Source organism: Balaenoptera physalus (genome assembly GCF_965194825.1).
Source record: "Balaenoptera physalus genome assembly, chromosome: 12".
NCBI lineage: Eukaryota > Metazoa > Chordata > Mammalia > Artiodactyla > Balaenopteridae > Balaenoptera > Balaenoptera physalus.
Genome location: NC_138897.1, coordinates 66,741,051 through 66,759,048, shown reverse-complemented (window position 1 = coordinate 66,759,048; position 17,998 = coordinate 66,741,051). Strand labels below are relative to the sequence as shown.

At 42.6% G+C, this 17,998-nt stretch overlaps 1 protein-coding gene across 1 annotated transcript in view; it reads right to left on the bottom strand.

Annotated features, from left to right (window-relative positions):
- RAB31 (RAB31, member RAS oncogene family) overlaps positions 1-17,998 on the bottom strand; it is a 110,238-nt gene that overhangs the window by 28,502 nt on the left and 63,738 nt on the right. The window contains exon 5 of the mRNA XM_082418743.1: positions 16,843-16,949. Coding sequence (XP_082274869.1) covers positions 16,843-16,949 — 107 coding nt within the window. The remainder of the gene's footprint in view (positions 1-16,842; positions 16,950-17,998) is intronic.

Here is a 17,998-nt window from a genome sequence, read left to right as displayed (position 1 = left end):
ACATCATTAAATACACTAACCACCATAAATCACCCCAAGAGTAAAATTACATCATAGTTTAAAGTCCTTACTCCATGAGAAAAATCTGACATTAATTCTGAGTAACTTTTATTCAAAGTTGGTGCACAACTTTTCATAAGCCACGGATATTTCTTGTTCTGTAATATTCTTACCCGTGTTCTCTGCACACTTTGGTTTGGATTGTTTGGATTTTTAAAAATTTATTTGTAAGCACTCTTTGCATACTAAGGAACGTAGCCTTTTGTAATATATTTTCCACATTTTTTTTCAGCTTAGCATTTGTATTTAGACGTTGTTGTGGCATTTTTGCCACAGAGGAGTTTTCATGTAGTCAGACTTATTGATCACTTTCTTCTATGACTTCTGAGTTTTGTATCATGATTAAACAGTTCATTCCAATTCCAAGATTATTTTAAAGATTCCAGTGCTTTCTCTAACTTTTATGGTTTTGTTACTTTACTGTTAAATCCTTGATCCACTTTGAATTTATTTTCTCTCATTTTTTTCCCTAATTATCCCAAAACCATGTATTGAACTATCCCCTTTTTTGGACTTATTTAAATATCATCTTTATCATATACTAAATATCCCTATGTATTTCACCCTATGTCTTGATTCTGTAGTCTGTTCATTGATTTTCTGTCTAGTTCTCTGACAATGCTGTATTATCACTAAATCACTAAAATATATTTCAATATGTGATGAGATTAGTCTTTCCAATACAATTTTTGCCTGTTTGTTTTTCTAGGTGAATTTTAAGATCATTTTGTAAAAACCTTTTAAAAATGTAACTTTAAATTATCTGAGGTAATTTGCCTGGAAGCTCAGTGAATTCATGATGCAGGTGCACAAAAGTCTTCATTAATTTAGAGCAAACTGACATTTCTACAATACTACTCAGTTTTCCTATTCAAGGAAAAAGTACCTTTTTTGTCCTATCCTAGAACTGTAACATTTATCTATATAGGTCTTGCTCAATTCTTGCTAAATTCATTCCTAGGAATTACAATATTTCAAATTTTAAAAATGACACACACACCAAAAAAGTCTATTACTCATTTACATTGTTACTTATAAAGAGGGTTTTAACTTCTACTTGATTTTCTAATTGATATAGGTAAAGAATAGTTCTTTTTTTTTTTTTTTTTTTTGGCTGTGTTGGGTCTTTGTTGCTGCACGTGGGCTTTCTCTAGTTGCGGCGAGCGGGGCCTACTCTTCGTTGCGGTGCGCAGGCTTCTCATTGGGTGGCTTCTCTTGTTGTGGAGCACGGGCTCTAGGCGCATGGGCTTCAGTAGTTGTGGCACTCGGGCTCAGTAGTTGTGGCTCACGGGCTCTAGAGCGCAGGCTCAGCAGTTGTGGCGTACGGGCTTAGTTGCTCCGCGGCATGTGGGATCTTCCTGGACCAGAGCTCTAACCCGTGTCCCCTGCATTGACAGGCGGATTCTTAACCACTATGCCACCAGGGAAGCCCAAGAATAGTTCTTGTATATAGGTAAAGAACAGTTCTTCAGTAGATAATCTTGGTTTTCCTAATCCTGCTTGCAATTAAAGAAATTCACATGAAAATGCGGATCGCATCATTCATGCATCAGACTGGCCAAGGTGAAAACGTTTACTATCTGCAGTGCTAGCATGTGGAGACAGAGGGGGGCTCAAACACTGCTGGCAGGGTAACCATGTGATTCCAGAGTTCGTGGGTAACTGCATAGCAGCCATGTCTCCTAAGAAGTTTTCAGGTGTCTTGGAGCAGGTGCACAAAAGTCCTTATTTTCCCAGAAAATTAAACACATATGTCAAAAAACAAGACACTTTGATGCTAAAAACAAAGAGACAAAATGACATACATCCAAGCTTCCCGCACTTCTCTCTGTCACATTAACAACCATCACTAAGCTTCTCTAGACGTCTTCAGAGGATGCCTAATGCATCTTGTAGAGCATCAGTCTCAGGTGTGTTCTACAGACCTCCTAGCCCATGATTATTCAGGGCTTGTTAGAAATGAATACCCCTGTGCCCCAGACCTACTGAAGCAGAATGTTTAGTGGGCACATCCCAGAAATAGGCATTTTAGCAACTTCACGACAGCTTCTTATGTTTTCTATAGCTTGAAAACAACTCTTTTAGAAGGTAGACTGTAAAATATTGAGTTTGATATTTCTGCAGTCTATCCAATTCATAATCTGACACTATCAAGTCCAGAGTTTGGAAATCTGTATTAAGATGACTATACGTAGGACATAATAAAGTATACATTTATCAGGCACCATTTTATAAGTGATAAAAGAATAGCGGCCTCATGAGCTCTAAACAACAGAAAACTTCTGGTGTTTCTGGTGTGTTCTTGCATGTATATGATATTTCTAAAACACCATACCAGCAATAACCAAGCATTTTATATTCTGCCAGACTTCTGGGATATGACAGTTACCATTTCACTGAAAAATGTTTGCCCTGTAATTTTACTCTCTCCTCCAACCACAGCCCCCTTCCAACCAAGGTCAAACTGAAGCAACCAACTAAGCTGGCCATGAGGACGCAGCAAGGCACTGTGAGCAGGAGAGGCTGATGAATGTCTGCTGGCATTATTTTTTTCAAAACCCTCCCATGTGTTTAAGGCATTCTAGCCAAAAGCAATGGAAATCGTTCACAACATTCCACCAAAGCCCATCAGAGGAAGGCTGCAGGCTGTTTGCAAAGGCTGTTGTGTGTCATGAAGTGGTCTCCGTCTCCCCAGCTCCCTCAAGCAGCCACTGAAATGAATAATCAGGGCTTACTGTGCTCCTACCAGCTCGTATTTTCTCTAAATATCCAAGATATTTGTGTAGCACCCAGAGGAGGCAACCATGTTAGCAATAATTAAAGCAGCAAAATCTCTGTTCAAAATGCCAGTTCTTTTAGACCCTCAGATTGGTTTATCTGCCAGGTGGAACTAAAACTTAAATGAACTTTTAAAAAAAAAGAATTACTACCTTCTCAATAAATATCTGATTGGAAAATAACTCTTTACGATGATCTAAGCGCTTACAGTTAAAGCACTTGGCATGTGTACCCAGGGAAGGATTTCTGTTCCCAGGGGGCCGAGCCTGCTTATTAATGCGTCTGCAAATGCTATTAACCTGGGGCCAAATTCCTGGTGTCAGGTTCAAACAAGCAGTGTCAGGTTCCTGCCACAGACTTACATGGACTGTTTCTCATGGAAAATGTCAGAATTTGAATCGAATGAGGACTGAGCAGAAAACACAGGTTCCCAATGGGGGCCTGGCCTCTCCTTTGCTTCCAAATACCCCTTCTCCAGACAGGAATGTAGGCTAGTCCCAAGAGGCCAGAGAAACCACTGGAAAAAATCATTAGCTCCAAATTCTCTGAGCAGAATCAAATCAGCTGCCATTTATTTTCTCTCGGTAGATCAGAAATTATTTTCCCTCTTGGATCCTGTTCGTACTTCTTAGGAGAGGAACATAGAACAAACATCAAACATCAGCTCTGGGACAGACTACCTGGGTTTAAAGCTGGGCCCTACACCTTCTCAGCCACAGGACCTGGGCAAGCTCTTCAGTCTCCGTGCCTCTGTTTCCTTATTGATAAGATGGGGGAATGATTGTAACTCTCACTGGACTGTGAAGATGCAGTTAAACTACTTATAATAGTATCTGGCACATAGTAAGCATTCAATTCAGGTTGACAATGATGATACTGGTGATGATGGTTAAACTTGTTTTCAATCCACTGCCTAAGTGAACAGTATATAAAGATAAGTAAATATCATGCCATATGAAAGTAACCACTGACGTAGCTGTATTTCTTCACAGAAGTCACATTTTGAACTCTTAAAGGTCTGGGCAATATGTAAAGTGAAAGGGGGAAAGATTGTTGTATCTTCTAAGAAAATCTCCAGCAACAAAAGCTTATCCCTCTGTTTAATCATACATCAGTTGATAATTTTTTAAAACATCCCTCCCCCGCCCCGTAAAGAAGGTTACAATGATCCCTATGGTTCTGGATTAAAGTCAGAGTTATCAATATGAACTTATGTTTATCTTAATATAGATACAAATGGATACTTACAGAAATAATTATAGATATGTGTGTATGTATACTCCTGTTAGCATACATACATATATTTCCCAGCTCTGTTCACCCAGAGGGCCTAGACTCAATGACACCCCAGTAGCAACGAGCACACCCAGCCCAGATCTTGGTTTCTAAATACCCTTCTCCAGTAAAAGGAATGAGGGCTGCTTGGAGAAATGGCTGAATCTAGGGTTGTAGCCTAAACCATCCAAGATGGGCCTGGAACATCTTATTGTGTCAGAAAGTAAGGAAGTGCTCAAAACCCAAAATGATGCGTACATGTTAAAGGGACACAGGTGCCAAAAGAAAGAGCTCCCAGCGGCCAAAGTGGGAGCAATTTGGGTAACAAATTAAATGATACAATACTGCATTATAACTTAAAGTATAAAATAAATATCCATGAGTCCACACTGATATAAGTAAATGACTGAATAAATAAATTGGGGGTGAGATAAATTTCATCAGCAGAAGAATTACAAATAATTTATGTAGGGACTCCTCCCTTGGGGAGGTTGAGGATAATCCTCACCCCTTGAGTGAGGGCTGGGAACAGGGACTGCCTTCCACAGAGCATGGTAAGCAAAGCGGGGGAGGGTAACTTTACAGTCACCACCTCAGCCAAGTGATCAAGGTCAATATCATCAGGGATGACAAATCATGTTGATAACATGAACCCTTGCTATGCTTAATTAATAATAAAGTAATGAAAAGAGCACTTCAGCCCTGTGGTCTTCCTCCCCAAAACACAAACCCTCAGTCTAATCCTGAGAAACACATCAGGCAAACCCCAATTGAGAGATAGTCTCCAAAATATCTGACTAGTACTAAAAACTGCCAAGGTCATCAAAAACAAAGGAAGTTTGAGAAATTGTCCCAGCCCAAAGGAGCCTAAAGAGACATGGCAACTAGATGTAATATGATATTCTGGGTGGGATCCTATAATAAAAAAGGGATATTAGGGGAAAAGTAATGAAATCTGAGTAAAGTATGGACTTCAGTTAATAATAAAGTATCAATGTAGGTTCCTTACCTGTGACAAATGTACCACAGTAATTAATGTAAGATGTTAACAATAGGGAAAACTGGATATGGGGTATATGGGAACTCCATACTATCTTTGCAACTTTTCTGTAAATATAAAACTATTCTAAACTAAAGTTTATTTAAATATTTTTTAAATCGGCCATAAAAATAAACACTCCCCAACACACACATGTAGATTTGCGCCCCAACACTCTCCTAATCTCCACCAGACCAGAACTCACACATCCACACCCACACCCTACACTCTCATGAAACCTTCCCTGGGGCCAACAAATATCGGTTACAGAGATTCCAGACCATATCAGAAGTCCAAGACCATTTATCAAGACTCATGATAAAGCTGTGATAATTAAGTCAGTGTAGTATAGGTATGAGGATAGGTAAGTCGGCTTGTAAAACAGAACAGAGAGCCCTAGAAACAGACCTGTGCACCCAGGACACGTGATACATGACTGAGGTGGAATTTCAGTGGGGAGAGAATGGACTTTACAACCAAGAGTGCTGAGACGACTGGATATCCACATAGGAGAAACTAGGCAGCACACATAAAATCAGTGCCAAGTGACTTAAAGACAGACAGGAAAACAAAACTGTAAAGTTTTTAAAAGATAATCAACACAGTGGAATATCTTCATGATCTCGGGGGTACAGAAAGATTTCTTAAATGATTCGCCCTCCCTCGACCATTTCCCCCCAAAAAACATAAAGGAAAAAATTGATAAATTCTCTTAGGTAGGAATTACAGGCTTCTGATGCTGTAAAAATATAAAGAGAGGACTTTCCTGGTGGCGCAATGGTTAAGAATCCGCCTGCCAATGCAGGGGACACAGGTTTGAGCCCTGGTCCGGGAAGATCCCACATGCCGTGGAGCAACTAAGCTCATGCGCCATGGCTACTGAGCCTGCGCTCTAGAGCCCGTGTGCCACAACTACTGAAGCCTGTGTGCCACAACTACTGAAGCCTGCGCACCTAGAGCCCGTGCTCCACAACGAAAGGCCACAGCAAGGAAAAGTCCGTGCACCACAACAAAGAGTAGCCCCTGCTCGCTGCAACTAGAGAGAGCCCGCGTGCAGCAACGAAGACCCAATGCAGCCAAAAATAAATAAATAAATAAATAAAAGTTTAAAAAATATATATAAAGAGTGAAAATACAAGACATAAATTTGAAGAAGATATTTCAACACATACCATCAAATTAGATAGATAGATAGATAGATAGATAGATAGATAGATAGATAGATAGATAGATCCTATGAATAAACAAGATTAAGGTAAATATCCCAAGAGAAAAAGTGGCAAAGACTTGAACAGCCTCTTCACACAAGATGAAACTTGAATGGCCAATAAATAAAAACATGTCAACTTCCCTGGTAACTGGGGAAACGCAAACTGAAATTCTTATCAGATCTCTCTCCATGCCCTGGCGTCTTACAGCACTAAGGGTGTTGAGTAGCAGGAAGTCTCCTGCACTACCGGTGTCCTCTTTGGAAAACATTGGCAGCACCTAGTAAAACTGAGCTTGCGCCCACCCTGTGACTCAGCAATTAGACTCCTACACACCCGAACCTAGAGGAATGCTAACACGTGGCACTATGAGATATGCAAGAATGTTCAAGAAGCAATGTTCATAATAACAAGGCAGAAATAACGCAAATACCCATCACTTGTAGGATGGATAGATAAGCTGTGTTGCACTCATCAAACAGAACTGTGTACAGGACTCCCCTGGTGGCGCAGTGGTTAGGAATCCACCTGCCAGTGCAGGGGACACAGGTTTGAGCCCTGGTCCGGGAAGATCCCACATGCCGCGGACCAACAAAGCCTGTGTGCCACAACTACTGAGCCTGTGCTCTACAGCCCGAGAGTCACAATTACTGAGCCCGCGTGCCTAGAGCCTGTGCTCCGCAACAAGAGAAGCCACCACAATGAGAAGCCCATGCACCGCAACGAAGAGTAGCCCCCGCTTGCTGCAACTAGAGAAAGCCCGCGCGCAGCAATGAAGACCCAACGCAGCCAAAAATAAGTAAATAAATTTGTAAATAAAAATTAAAAAATAAATAGTGTATTAAGACTGCCTTTAAGAAAAAAAAAAACGTGTACAGCCGTGGAAACGGACAAAGTACAGCTAACGTTCGTTGTGATGAAATCTCCCAGGCATGTTTAGGGTAACAGACAAACCATCATGTAATACACTCAGGGTTATTCCATTTACACAAAGTTCAGAAACAGGCAAACCTAAATCTATTGTTCAGATATGCAAACATGGGTGGCAAAGTACAAAGAAAAAAAAAGTGATGGTTATCACAAAAGTCAGAGCAGCAGTTACTTCTGGATGGGGAGCAGGGGATGTGACTGAGTAGGTACAGAGCTGTTCATTTTATTCTTTAAAATTCGTATTGTCCTTTAAGATATACGTAAATGTTTTATAGATTCTTCATTAAGAAAACTTCATAACTGAAACAGAGAGCAATTCCAGATCCCTCTCTGGGGAGGTCAGTCTTCAGTTCCTTCCCTCCCACTTGGATAAAAGCAGTAGATGCAGGCTCAGCCGCTGCACAGCATCAGAAGGTAGAAACACGGGAAGGTGCATCTCAGGGCACAAAATGCACATTTTAACAGCGCAGATTCTACTCTGCTTCCTCATCTCATGTAAGGAAAATGCTGGATGTGTTATTCATTCATTCATTCATTTACTTGTTTGTTTGTTTATGCTGTGTAGCGTGGCTTGTGGGATCTTAGTTCCCCGACCAGGAATTGAACCCAGGGCCACGGCAGTGAAAGCTCGGAGTCCTAACCACTGGACCGCCAGGGAGGTCCCTGGGTGTGTTTTAATACTTGCCATGATATTTCCACACCTTGCACAGTAGTGGCTTTTGATGTTCGTTGGCTGTTTTGCTTTTTAGTATTTGGAATAAATTGGATTTTTATCATCCAACATCTCAAGTTCTGTTACTTGGTTTGTATAATTTTAAACAAACTCTTATACCCATTTTTGGCCCACTGTCAAGACTGGAATGAGTTTTGGAGTCGCATGTAAGAAGTGAAAGCAATTCATGTATTCTTAGTAAAAAAATATTTATTTCCAAATATATTTTTCATCTACTGAAGACCTCAACTTTCTCCCCAGAACTTGAAACCACTGGTGCCTGATGATTTCTGACTGGGTTGGCGTGTTTCAGGAAGCTGCACAGGGGGCACTGAACCTGCAATGTCCAGCTCTCACCCTGGTTTCCAGCTCTAGATGACACAGGAAATTGCAAGAAGCCTTACTTGCTCAAGACTCCACAGAGGCTCCCACGACTACCCGTGGTGTTGGCAGATAGGTTCCATCGCTTTAGCTGGTGGTGACTACATGAAGCTCTGTGTTAAGAAGAAGCCTGAGACCACAGAGGCTCAGGAGAAGACAGAGCCATGACTGATGGGCAATGGAGCCCGGGGATCAGAGACAGAAGTAGGAGGCAGGACCTCAAGGGTTTGTCATCCTGGCCCTGCACATTGAGCCCAGACACTCTGCATACTTTGAAGCCACTCACCACCCACCCATCTTCTCCCCATTCCCGAAGGCAGACGATCAGGTAGATACTCTTGATGTCCCCCCCACACCCCCATGACACCTGTCAAAGGCCCTCCCACGCCCATGCCTTTGCCCATGATCTTCCCTTCCTGGAATTTCCTCCTACCCGACTCATCCTTAACAGCCCAGCTTGTGACACATTTTATCCATGAGCCTTTCCAAATCACCGTCTGCGACTACAGACTTTCCCTTTCCTGAATCCCTTTGTCCTTCCTGCACCTTAACTTTGGAACTTTATTAAACATAGTCTTGTATTACTCATTAGATATTTTCCTCCCCCTGTATATCCCTCTTGGCTCCCCAAATAGAAATAAATAGCTCTAAGAAAATATTTTCTTCTCTTTTCTTGTACTTCCCATAGTACTTTGGTCCACACAGAACTACCAAAAGTTATTTGCTAATCGAATAACTGAAAACTGGTAGAATAAATCGCCTTCCTCGTCCCCCAGCCTAGTTTCACTTCTACCCCAGCTGCTCTGTTCTTGCAAGACGACCTCTACTCCAGGAGAAAAGTCTTGACTTGTCGCCAGCAGCCCAACCAATCTCTCACAATGTTTCTCTTGGAGACACCAGAAGTGTTGCTGTAAGATCTAAGAGACCCTGATTCCATTCCTCAGGATTCCATCCCTGATCATCTCCTGGGTTGTATTTAGGGGGAAAAGGGAGGAACCTTCGGCATCCCCAGGTCATCACCCACCACCTCTCCAAGCCCCAGACTCCACCACTACTTTCGGTGGGTAACTTCCATCTGCTACCATGGGCAAGATAAAATAAATCAGGCCTCAAGGGCTCTCTCCTATCAGCACTTCTACACCATCACTCCTTCACCCTTTCTGATTCGTTCATAGCCCTAAGGATGTCAGGAAACCCCTGAGCTTGAACCCATTAGAGGAAGGCCAATGTCTAAGTGATCAAGAAAGGCAGGAAGAGTTCCTAATCTGGAGAGGTCACAGGGGGGTTTGTGTACAGAGTCAAGAGTCCAAAATCGGGAAAAGAAAATCAAGGAAACAGAACTGGAGCCTGCTATGAGGTAGGGGTGGGGTGGGGGTAATTTCTCCAATAAATTACTTATTATGATGGCTACAGATCAAGGCTGCTTGAAAGGCTGATGGGGAAAAGTGAAGGGGGGATTCTGGCTGAAGTGTCAGGGGTGGGATAGGGAATCCTCTTCTTCCTCTAACCTCAACACCTGGAGGACCCTTCCCCCCATCATTGATTAAAGCAGATGGTTCCTGAAATACCTGCAGTGCATCACATGAAAGCACCCAAGCAAGGTGATCCTAATTCCTGGCCCAAGCCAAGGCAACCAAGTACAGGCTGGATCTGGGGGAGTCCCAGCATCCAGGAGGCGGCTGGGTGCAAGATGCTGGTCCAGCGGCATCTGATATCAATCAGATGGAGGCAAACCAACCCACAATCGCATCTTTTCTCCTGACGACTGTCATCGTGAGATGCAAAAAAGGGGGCAGAGAACTGGAGCTGCTTCTGAAGGGGACAAGATGGGGGGTCAGTGGTGCTTCTTCCATATCCTGAATGATGCTGGACCACTGTTTCCAGCCTCCGTGAGCTCCGAAGGGCAGCAGGGAGGCCCAGGCAGGTGTGGCCTGCAGTCAGAAGCCCAGCCAGGTTCCAGGACCCCGTCCCTCTTCCCTCGCATCAACTCCTATCACCTAAGGCAATGCTTTTGCGAGTATGGCCCTTGGACCACTTGTAAAAGAACTGCTTTACAAAATGCATCTGTCCCCAGCCTGCTCCTGCCCTATTGAATCAGAATCTACGGAACTGAATCCTGGAATCTGAATTTTAACACGTGTGCTAAGCAATTCTTATGTTCATGGAACTTTTAAAACTCCTAAAATGAGGTGATCTATTTCTTTTTTTTCTTTTCAAGACTTGTTTGCCCAAAATTTCCCACCAGGCCCAGGACAAGGCCGTGCAGTCTCTGGCAGGCTCTCCAGACTTCCTGAGAAGAAGGTCTCTTTTCTCTCTAGACCCCAGGCCAAATGTGCCCTCATCAGAGCCACCTGCAATTAGCCCGAGGCCTCGTGTTACTAGTTCAGAAGCCTGGGACCCGCCCTGCTCAGCACATGTCAGCAAATGGTCACTGTCCGGGCTCCAAGCCGGCTGTGCTCCTCCAGCCTGGCCACCTCAGGCCCTGCACAGTCAGTTCAGCGCAGGCGCTCTGATTTTCTTTCAACTATGTATATTCCTAAAATGTCCCCAATTTGCAACGCCCCCTCCCAGCATCAGCAGATGGTAAGGAGAAGGGAGGTGCCCCATCAGGAGTCACACACACTTCTCCCCAAGGCCCGTCCTCACTGGGGAGGGAGGGGGCAGGAAAGCAGGGAAGGGACGTCCCGGAGCACCTGCCGTGCGCAAGCTGGGGACAGTCTTCTCACGCACAGCGTCACCAGCTCCGGTTTGCTTCCTCGCCTGCGTTCAGAGAGACCACACATCACTCCAACTCCACAATAATCTGAGCCCGAGATTCTGTCTAGAATTCTTCAAGATATTCAGGAAAATCTCTCACAAAGATCAGGAGCCTTAAAAAAAAAAATCCAAACTGGAAGTCCTGAGTTCCTCTGACCGGATGCCCGTGAGGGCCTTTCACGCTGGGGTGTGGTCAGACCCTTCTACCCTCTTCTGGAATATTGGTGGATGTGAAACCCACTGACCCCATGATCGGCATCTCCCCTGCGAAACACTTCTGCACACAAACGCCTCCAGCGGGCTGAGTCAAGTTCAGGGAGTTAATCCCATTTCAAGTCCAGGCACTTTCAAAATACGCCAGGCCTAGCTCTGCTCAAGGATTTACGAGCTTACACAACCGAAGTCTGTTAGGTGAGCCCGGCTCCCGCTACACACAAACACACACACACACACACACACGCACACATGCGCGCGCGCATGCACACATACACACCAAATCTACATACTCTCCTTCTCCAACCCCCAGTGAAAAAGAAACTATAGTCTTGTGGCAATTACAGAAGAGCAAAGTATTTTAGATTAGAGTAAAAGAAGGTCAAGCTCTAAATAAGGTCTGGGGTGTAGAGACTTGGCTAACTCCCCAGAAAAATCGTACTGGCACGCGGAATCTGGAGCAGCTGGATTGGTTGGCCAAGAACGCCAATTCCACTGCCATGGAAAGGAGTCAACAGCAGGTGCCGTCAGGCTCGCAGGCCTATCATTTACCAGACTATTTCTGTCTAGCGGGAGAAAGTTTATCCTCTGGGCAAGGACCAATCCACCAGGCTTCCCCTTCCCCGCTTTCCTAAATGGGAGTTTTTAATATAGTTCCCGTTTTTCTTCTGTACAGTGGGTGTGGCGGGGGAGTGGTTAAATTCATCCTTTGGCTCAGTGTGTTTACAAAACTTTAGTTAATCATATATAATATACATAATATGCATGTATATGTGCACATATACATGTCCACACACACACACCACTGCCTAATATTTACTTATTATTTTTATCTAAATCCAACTTTGTTAACTGAAATTTGTACTGGGGTAGCTGTGGATTCACACACAGTTACAGAAATAATACTGAGAGACTCCTTGTACGCTTTGCCCTGTTTCCCCAAATGGCACCGTTCTGCAAAACTGTAACATCACACCCAGGATACTGACACCAATACACTCCATCTTGTTCAGATTCCCCTGGTTTTACTGGCGCTTGTGTGTGTGTATTATCACTCGTGTAGGTTCGTGTCCTCCCCACAGAGAGGTGGACGTTTCCGGCATCACAAGGATGCCTCGGGCTGCCCTTTTATGTCCATGCTGTCCTTCCTCCCCCTCCTCCGCCCACCTCACCCTGACCATAACCACCAATCTCCCTCTAATTCTAAACTGCTTTCATTCCCCAAAGTTATATAAGTGGAATCATACACCATGAAACCCTTGGTACTGGCTTTATTCACTCAGCATATTTCCTTGGAGGTTCGTCCAGGTTGCTTGTACCCGTTTTGTTCCTTTTCACTGCTGAGTAGTATTCCACAGTGTGACGCACCCTGGTGTGCCCACTGAAGGACATCTGGACTGATTCCATCACAAATAAGGTTTCCGTGGGGACTTCCCTGGTGGCACAGTGGTTATGAATCTGCCTTCCAATGCAGGGGACGTGGGTTTGATCCCTAGTCAGGGAACTAGATCCCACATGCACGCCGCAACTAAGAGTTCGCATGCCGCAACTAAGGAGCACACATGCCTCAACTAAGACCCAGTGCAATCAAAAGTAAATAAATAAATAATTAATTTTTAAAGAAGTTTCCATTAACTTTCATGTGCAGGTTTTCTGTGAACGTGAGTTTTCATTTCTCTGGGATAAATGCCCAAGAGTGTGATTGCTGGGCATATGGTAATTTCATATTTAGTTTTTAAAGAAATCGCCAAACTGTTTTCCAGAGTTTTACACTCACATCAGCAATGTATGAAGGATCCAGTTCTTCCCCACCCTCACCCGCACTAGTTGTTAGCCCTCTTTCTTATTTTAGCCATTCTGATGGTCTGATTATGACATTCAACATCTTTTCAGGGCTTTGCTCAACGTCTTGATATTCTCTTGGGTGAAATGTCTGCTCATCTCTTTTGCCCACTTTAAAATCAGACTTTGTTAACCATTAAGTCTTCAGAGTTCTTTATGTAGCCTACATGCTAGTCCTTTGTCAGATGTTTGGTTTGCAAATATTTGCTCCCAGTCTGTACGTTGTCTTTCATCCTCTTCACATGGGCTTTCACAGAGCAAATGTTTTTAATTTTGAAGAGGTCCAATTGATCCATTTTTCCTTAGATACACTGGGCTTTTGTTATCAAGTCTAAGAACTCTTTGCCTAACCCCAGATTCTCAAGATTTTCTCTTAGATTTTTTCTAAAAGTTTCTAAGAGTTTTACATTTTACATTAAAGTCTATGATTCATTTTAGAGTAATTTTTATATAAGGTGTGAGGCTAGGGTTGAAGTTCTTTTTTTCCCTCTTTTTTAAAGTTTGGCAGTTCCTCAAATTATTAAACACAGAGTTACCAAATGACCCCAAAATTTTACTCCTACGTATACACCCAGGAGAAATGAAAACATATGTCCGTATAAAATTTGTACATGATTATTCACAGCAGCACTTTTCATAATAGCCAAAAGGTGGAAACAACTTGAATTTCAACTGGTGAATGAAAAAATAAAATGTGGTATATCCACACAATGGAATAACAGTCAGCCATGAAAATGAATGAAGTAACTGATACAAACTTCAACATGGATGGACCTTGGAAGTATGCTGAGTCAAAGAAGCCAGGCACAGAAGACCACATTTGTATGATTTCATTTATACAAAATGTCCACAAAAGGCAAATTAATAAAGACAGAAAGGTAGATTAGTGGTTGCTAGGGGCGGGAAGGAGGTGGAAATTGGAAGGGGCTGTAAATGAGCATGATGCTTGTTTGTAGAGTGGAGATGTTCTAAAATGAGATGTGAGGCTGACTAGACAACTCTATACATACACAAAATTCATTGAACTGCATACTTAAAACATGGGTCTTACGGTTTGTCAATTATCTCAATAAAATATATTAAATGCTTAAAAATTTTAAATTTACTAGCATCAAACTGGGTTTTCTTGTTGAGTTAATCAGAGAGAGGTTTGAAGGAGAATCGCAAAGGGAGTTATGTCCTTGATTCAATAACAAGGAGAATTTAAGAGAAAAATCTGGGCTTCCCTGGTGGCGCAGTGGTTGAGAATCTGCCTGCCAATGCAGGGGACACGGGTTCAAGTCCTGGTTTGGGAAGGTCCCACATGTCGAGGAGCAACTAGGCCCGTGAGCCACAACTACTGAGCCTGCGCGTCTGGAGCCTGCGTGTCTGTTGCTCCGCAACAAGAGAGGCCACGACAGTGAGAGGCCCGCGCACCGCGATGAAGAGTGGCCCCCGCTTGCCACAACTAGAGAAAGCCCTCTCACAGAAACGAAGACCCAACACAGCCAAAAAAAAAAAAAAATATATATATATATATATATATATATAAATTAATTAATTTTTTTTAAAAAAGAGAAAAATCTAAGAGAGTTTTGTGTCTAACAAGAGATCCACATTCCACCCTTTAAACCACAACTACGGGAGCTGGAGAAGCCACATTCAGACCCACTGAGGCCAAACCAGGGGGGACCCCATGATGTCACACTGGAAGCTGGAAGCAGCGCTGGATCGGCTCCCTTCGGGGATGGAGTGGCTGTGAGTGCATTTACGAATGGAAGTGAGACGGAAGGATTATGTGAAAGGGAGGTTGTGAAAACTGTATAGATAAGCAGACAAAGCAGAATGTCTGCTGAGGAGAATGCAAAACAGTGAATTCCACCCTAAGAAACAGTGTGACTTCGGTGCCAGCGGCCAAACCAACATGTCACAGACATCAGGCTGGACTTTTCCAGGAACTGCCCCTCTTCAAAACTACCCACCCTCCCATTCTTGTGATTATGGTGGGAGAAATCATCTGTCCTACCCACATCCCCTCCCTTGGCCACAAATCCTTTCTCATGACGTGGGGCAATCCTTTTATGGCAATGTAGAAACAAAGAGAGCTCCAGGCCAGGATCTTTCTAGAAACCAAAGCTGGAACATATCAAATACCAGAGCTAAAGGCACTCCTGTTTTTTTTATCATGTGGATCCCAGTACCTTCCAATAAATTCCCCTTTTTCCTGAAATTAATTTCAATTGAGTTTCAATTCCCTACAGTCAAGAGTGCTAACTAATTCCATTCACGTTTAAATCGTTTTCTGCTTAAATTGTCATCCATTAGTTCTCCCACGACACACAAGGCTTAGTTTACTGAAAGTCGCACCTTTACCACAGTTCGATGGTGTCGGATGAGAGCAAAGGCTTTCTCTCAGCAGAGGCTGCCTCCACCCACCCACCCCACCTCCTTCCCATGACAAAAGTTAAACCATTCATCTGGGAATTCTAGACAAGCAGGTTGTTTCAGGATTACAGTGCAGAAGGCAGAGATCTGAACTAAGTCTGGGGAGTTTAAAGATTTGTCCAGCCCCGAGAAAAACAAACAAGTAAGTGGTGGTTATGGCTGTTATTATAAACCAACCTGATGCAATGTGATATAAAGCTTCTGAAATCCCAAAGAAACAGAGCAATTTGGCAAAGGCCATCTTAAGGGCTTTTGCAAGATCTATTCCTGTTGTTCATTACACTTTGGTTTAATCATATTTGGATTAGCAAAACCTGAAGCATGTCTCATTGTCTTTACGAAAATCAACTACTCGAATTGCTGAGAATTAAATTAACCAGGGGATGGAGACAACACAAATTCACTGTTTTCTTTTTTATTTCAGTTTTATGTAGTAAAAATAGTTAGCTTATCAGGCTAGATAAAGCTATCATCACAGCTCTTGTCTATGCAGACTGGGTCCCTACAAACCTCTCTCCTGGCAGAGGAAGTTCAACATCCAGTGTCTCTGGGGGAAGCCAAAATGTTCACATATGATACATCAAATTCAGATCTTAGAACAAAACAGTGAGATCATATAGACCTGGCTACATCCTTAAGTTAAAGTCTAGAACTAAAACAAACAGGAATGCTGTGGAAAATGTGAAGAATTCTAACCCTCCTCACCATATGAAAATGTTACTAAAATGGTAATAGTAGTAATAATGACAAAAACAACAGAAAAGGTAACAATAAACAATAATAAGGGAATTCCCTGGCGGTCCAGAGGTTAGGACTCCAAGCTTCTACTGCAGGGGGCACAGGTTCGATCCCTGGTTGGGGAACTAAGATCTTGCAAGCCGTGCGGCATGGCCAAGTAAATAAATGAATTAATTAATTAAAAAAATATATTAAAACCATTTAGCCCAAAGACATCTAGAGTCAGGGGTGTAACTGTACTCTGTACAGGAGACTTGATTTAAATATTTATGAGTGGGTACTCCCTCAAATGTGCATCTCCCTATTATTTTTCCCTCAATTCTACTCTGGTTGAATAAATACCACCATGATCACCACAAGTGAATGACATCGATTAAATTATGACACTGAGAACAGACTTAACCACACAGTTGTGACAGCCTTTTACGCACAGACATTCGGGTGGAGGACTTGAACTGCACAGACATTTTTTAAATGCATCTTACCTAATATCTGAGAGGTCGCACTTGTTTCCAGCGATAGCCATCACAATGTTTTCTGGACCATGTTCTTTCAGTTCTTTCACCCATTTCTTCAAGGTATGAAATGAATCCTAAACCAAAAGTGTAAATCAATCTTGGGAAAGACCCATCAGTGTAATATTTGAACCATGTAGAAATACAAACCCAATATAATTTAATGAAGAAAAATATCTTCAGGGGGCACACGAAGGTTAACATAGTACTCCAATCTTGGCACAAAATTTAATATTAGCTAAGTTATACTTACAGAGCCTGTAAAAAGTTGCCCTTCTAAAATGGAAACTTGAAGTTAAGATAATCATATTAGTAATTTTCTTTTATAAATAACATTAATTTTAAATTATAGCCTTACCTCAACTTGAGTAAGACAAAGCTATAGGACTGAACCAATGTTCATGCTTAATCAGAAAAGAAAAAATATACACACACACACACACGTGCGCGCGCGCATAAACGCACGCTTTAGAGTCCTATTTTCCTAACTGCTCTTCCCTCACAATGACCTCCAGGAAACAGCCAAGGTAGCCACTCCATTTAGGAAGCAGTGGTCAGGAACTCATGGATGGTCACAGCATTGAATTAGTTAAAGCAGTTAACTAAGTTCAGTTAAGCAGTTCCTGAATGCTGAGTTCCAGGAGTGGGGGAAATGCCAGCAGACCACTGCCGTTATTCATTGATGGGTATCCTCGGTTCTCAAAATGATAATGAAAAATACATTCATCCCATCTGCACGCAGACACACTATACACACACAAACATCATCCTTGGCGTTTCAAGGTGTATGATTGAAACACTAATAGGAAATAAGTATCTATAACCATCAAACATGCAAAACTTAAAAGTAATTTTCCTTTTCCTAAAAAGCTGACATTCTGGAGACCAGTATTAGCAGGCATAACCTTGCCCCTGCAAACAGACAGTCAATTTTAAAAACGAATGATCACTGTTGTTTATTTAATTTAGCAGGTAGATTTGAAAGGCTTAGCTACATATAGATGAGAGAAACTCAAAATCTGGTGTTCACTCTCCCCAGCCAGCATACTGTGGAATCTCACCCCAGGCTGCTGGAGAGACTCAGTGATGCCTCTGCCTTGGTCTTTCTAGGAGGATCACCATAAAC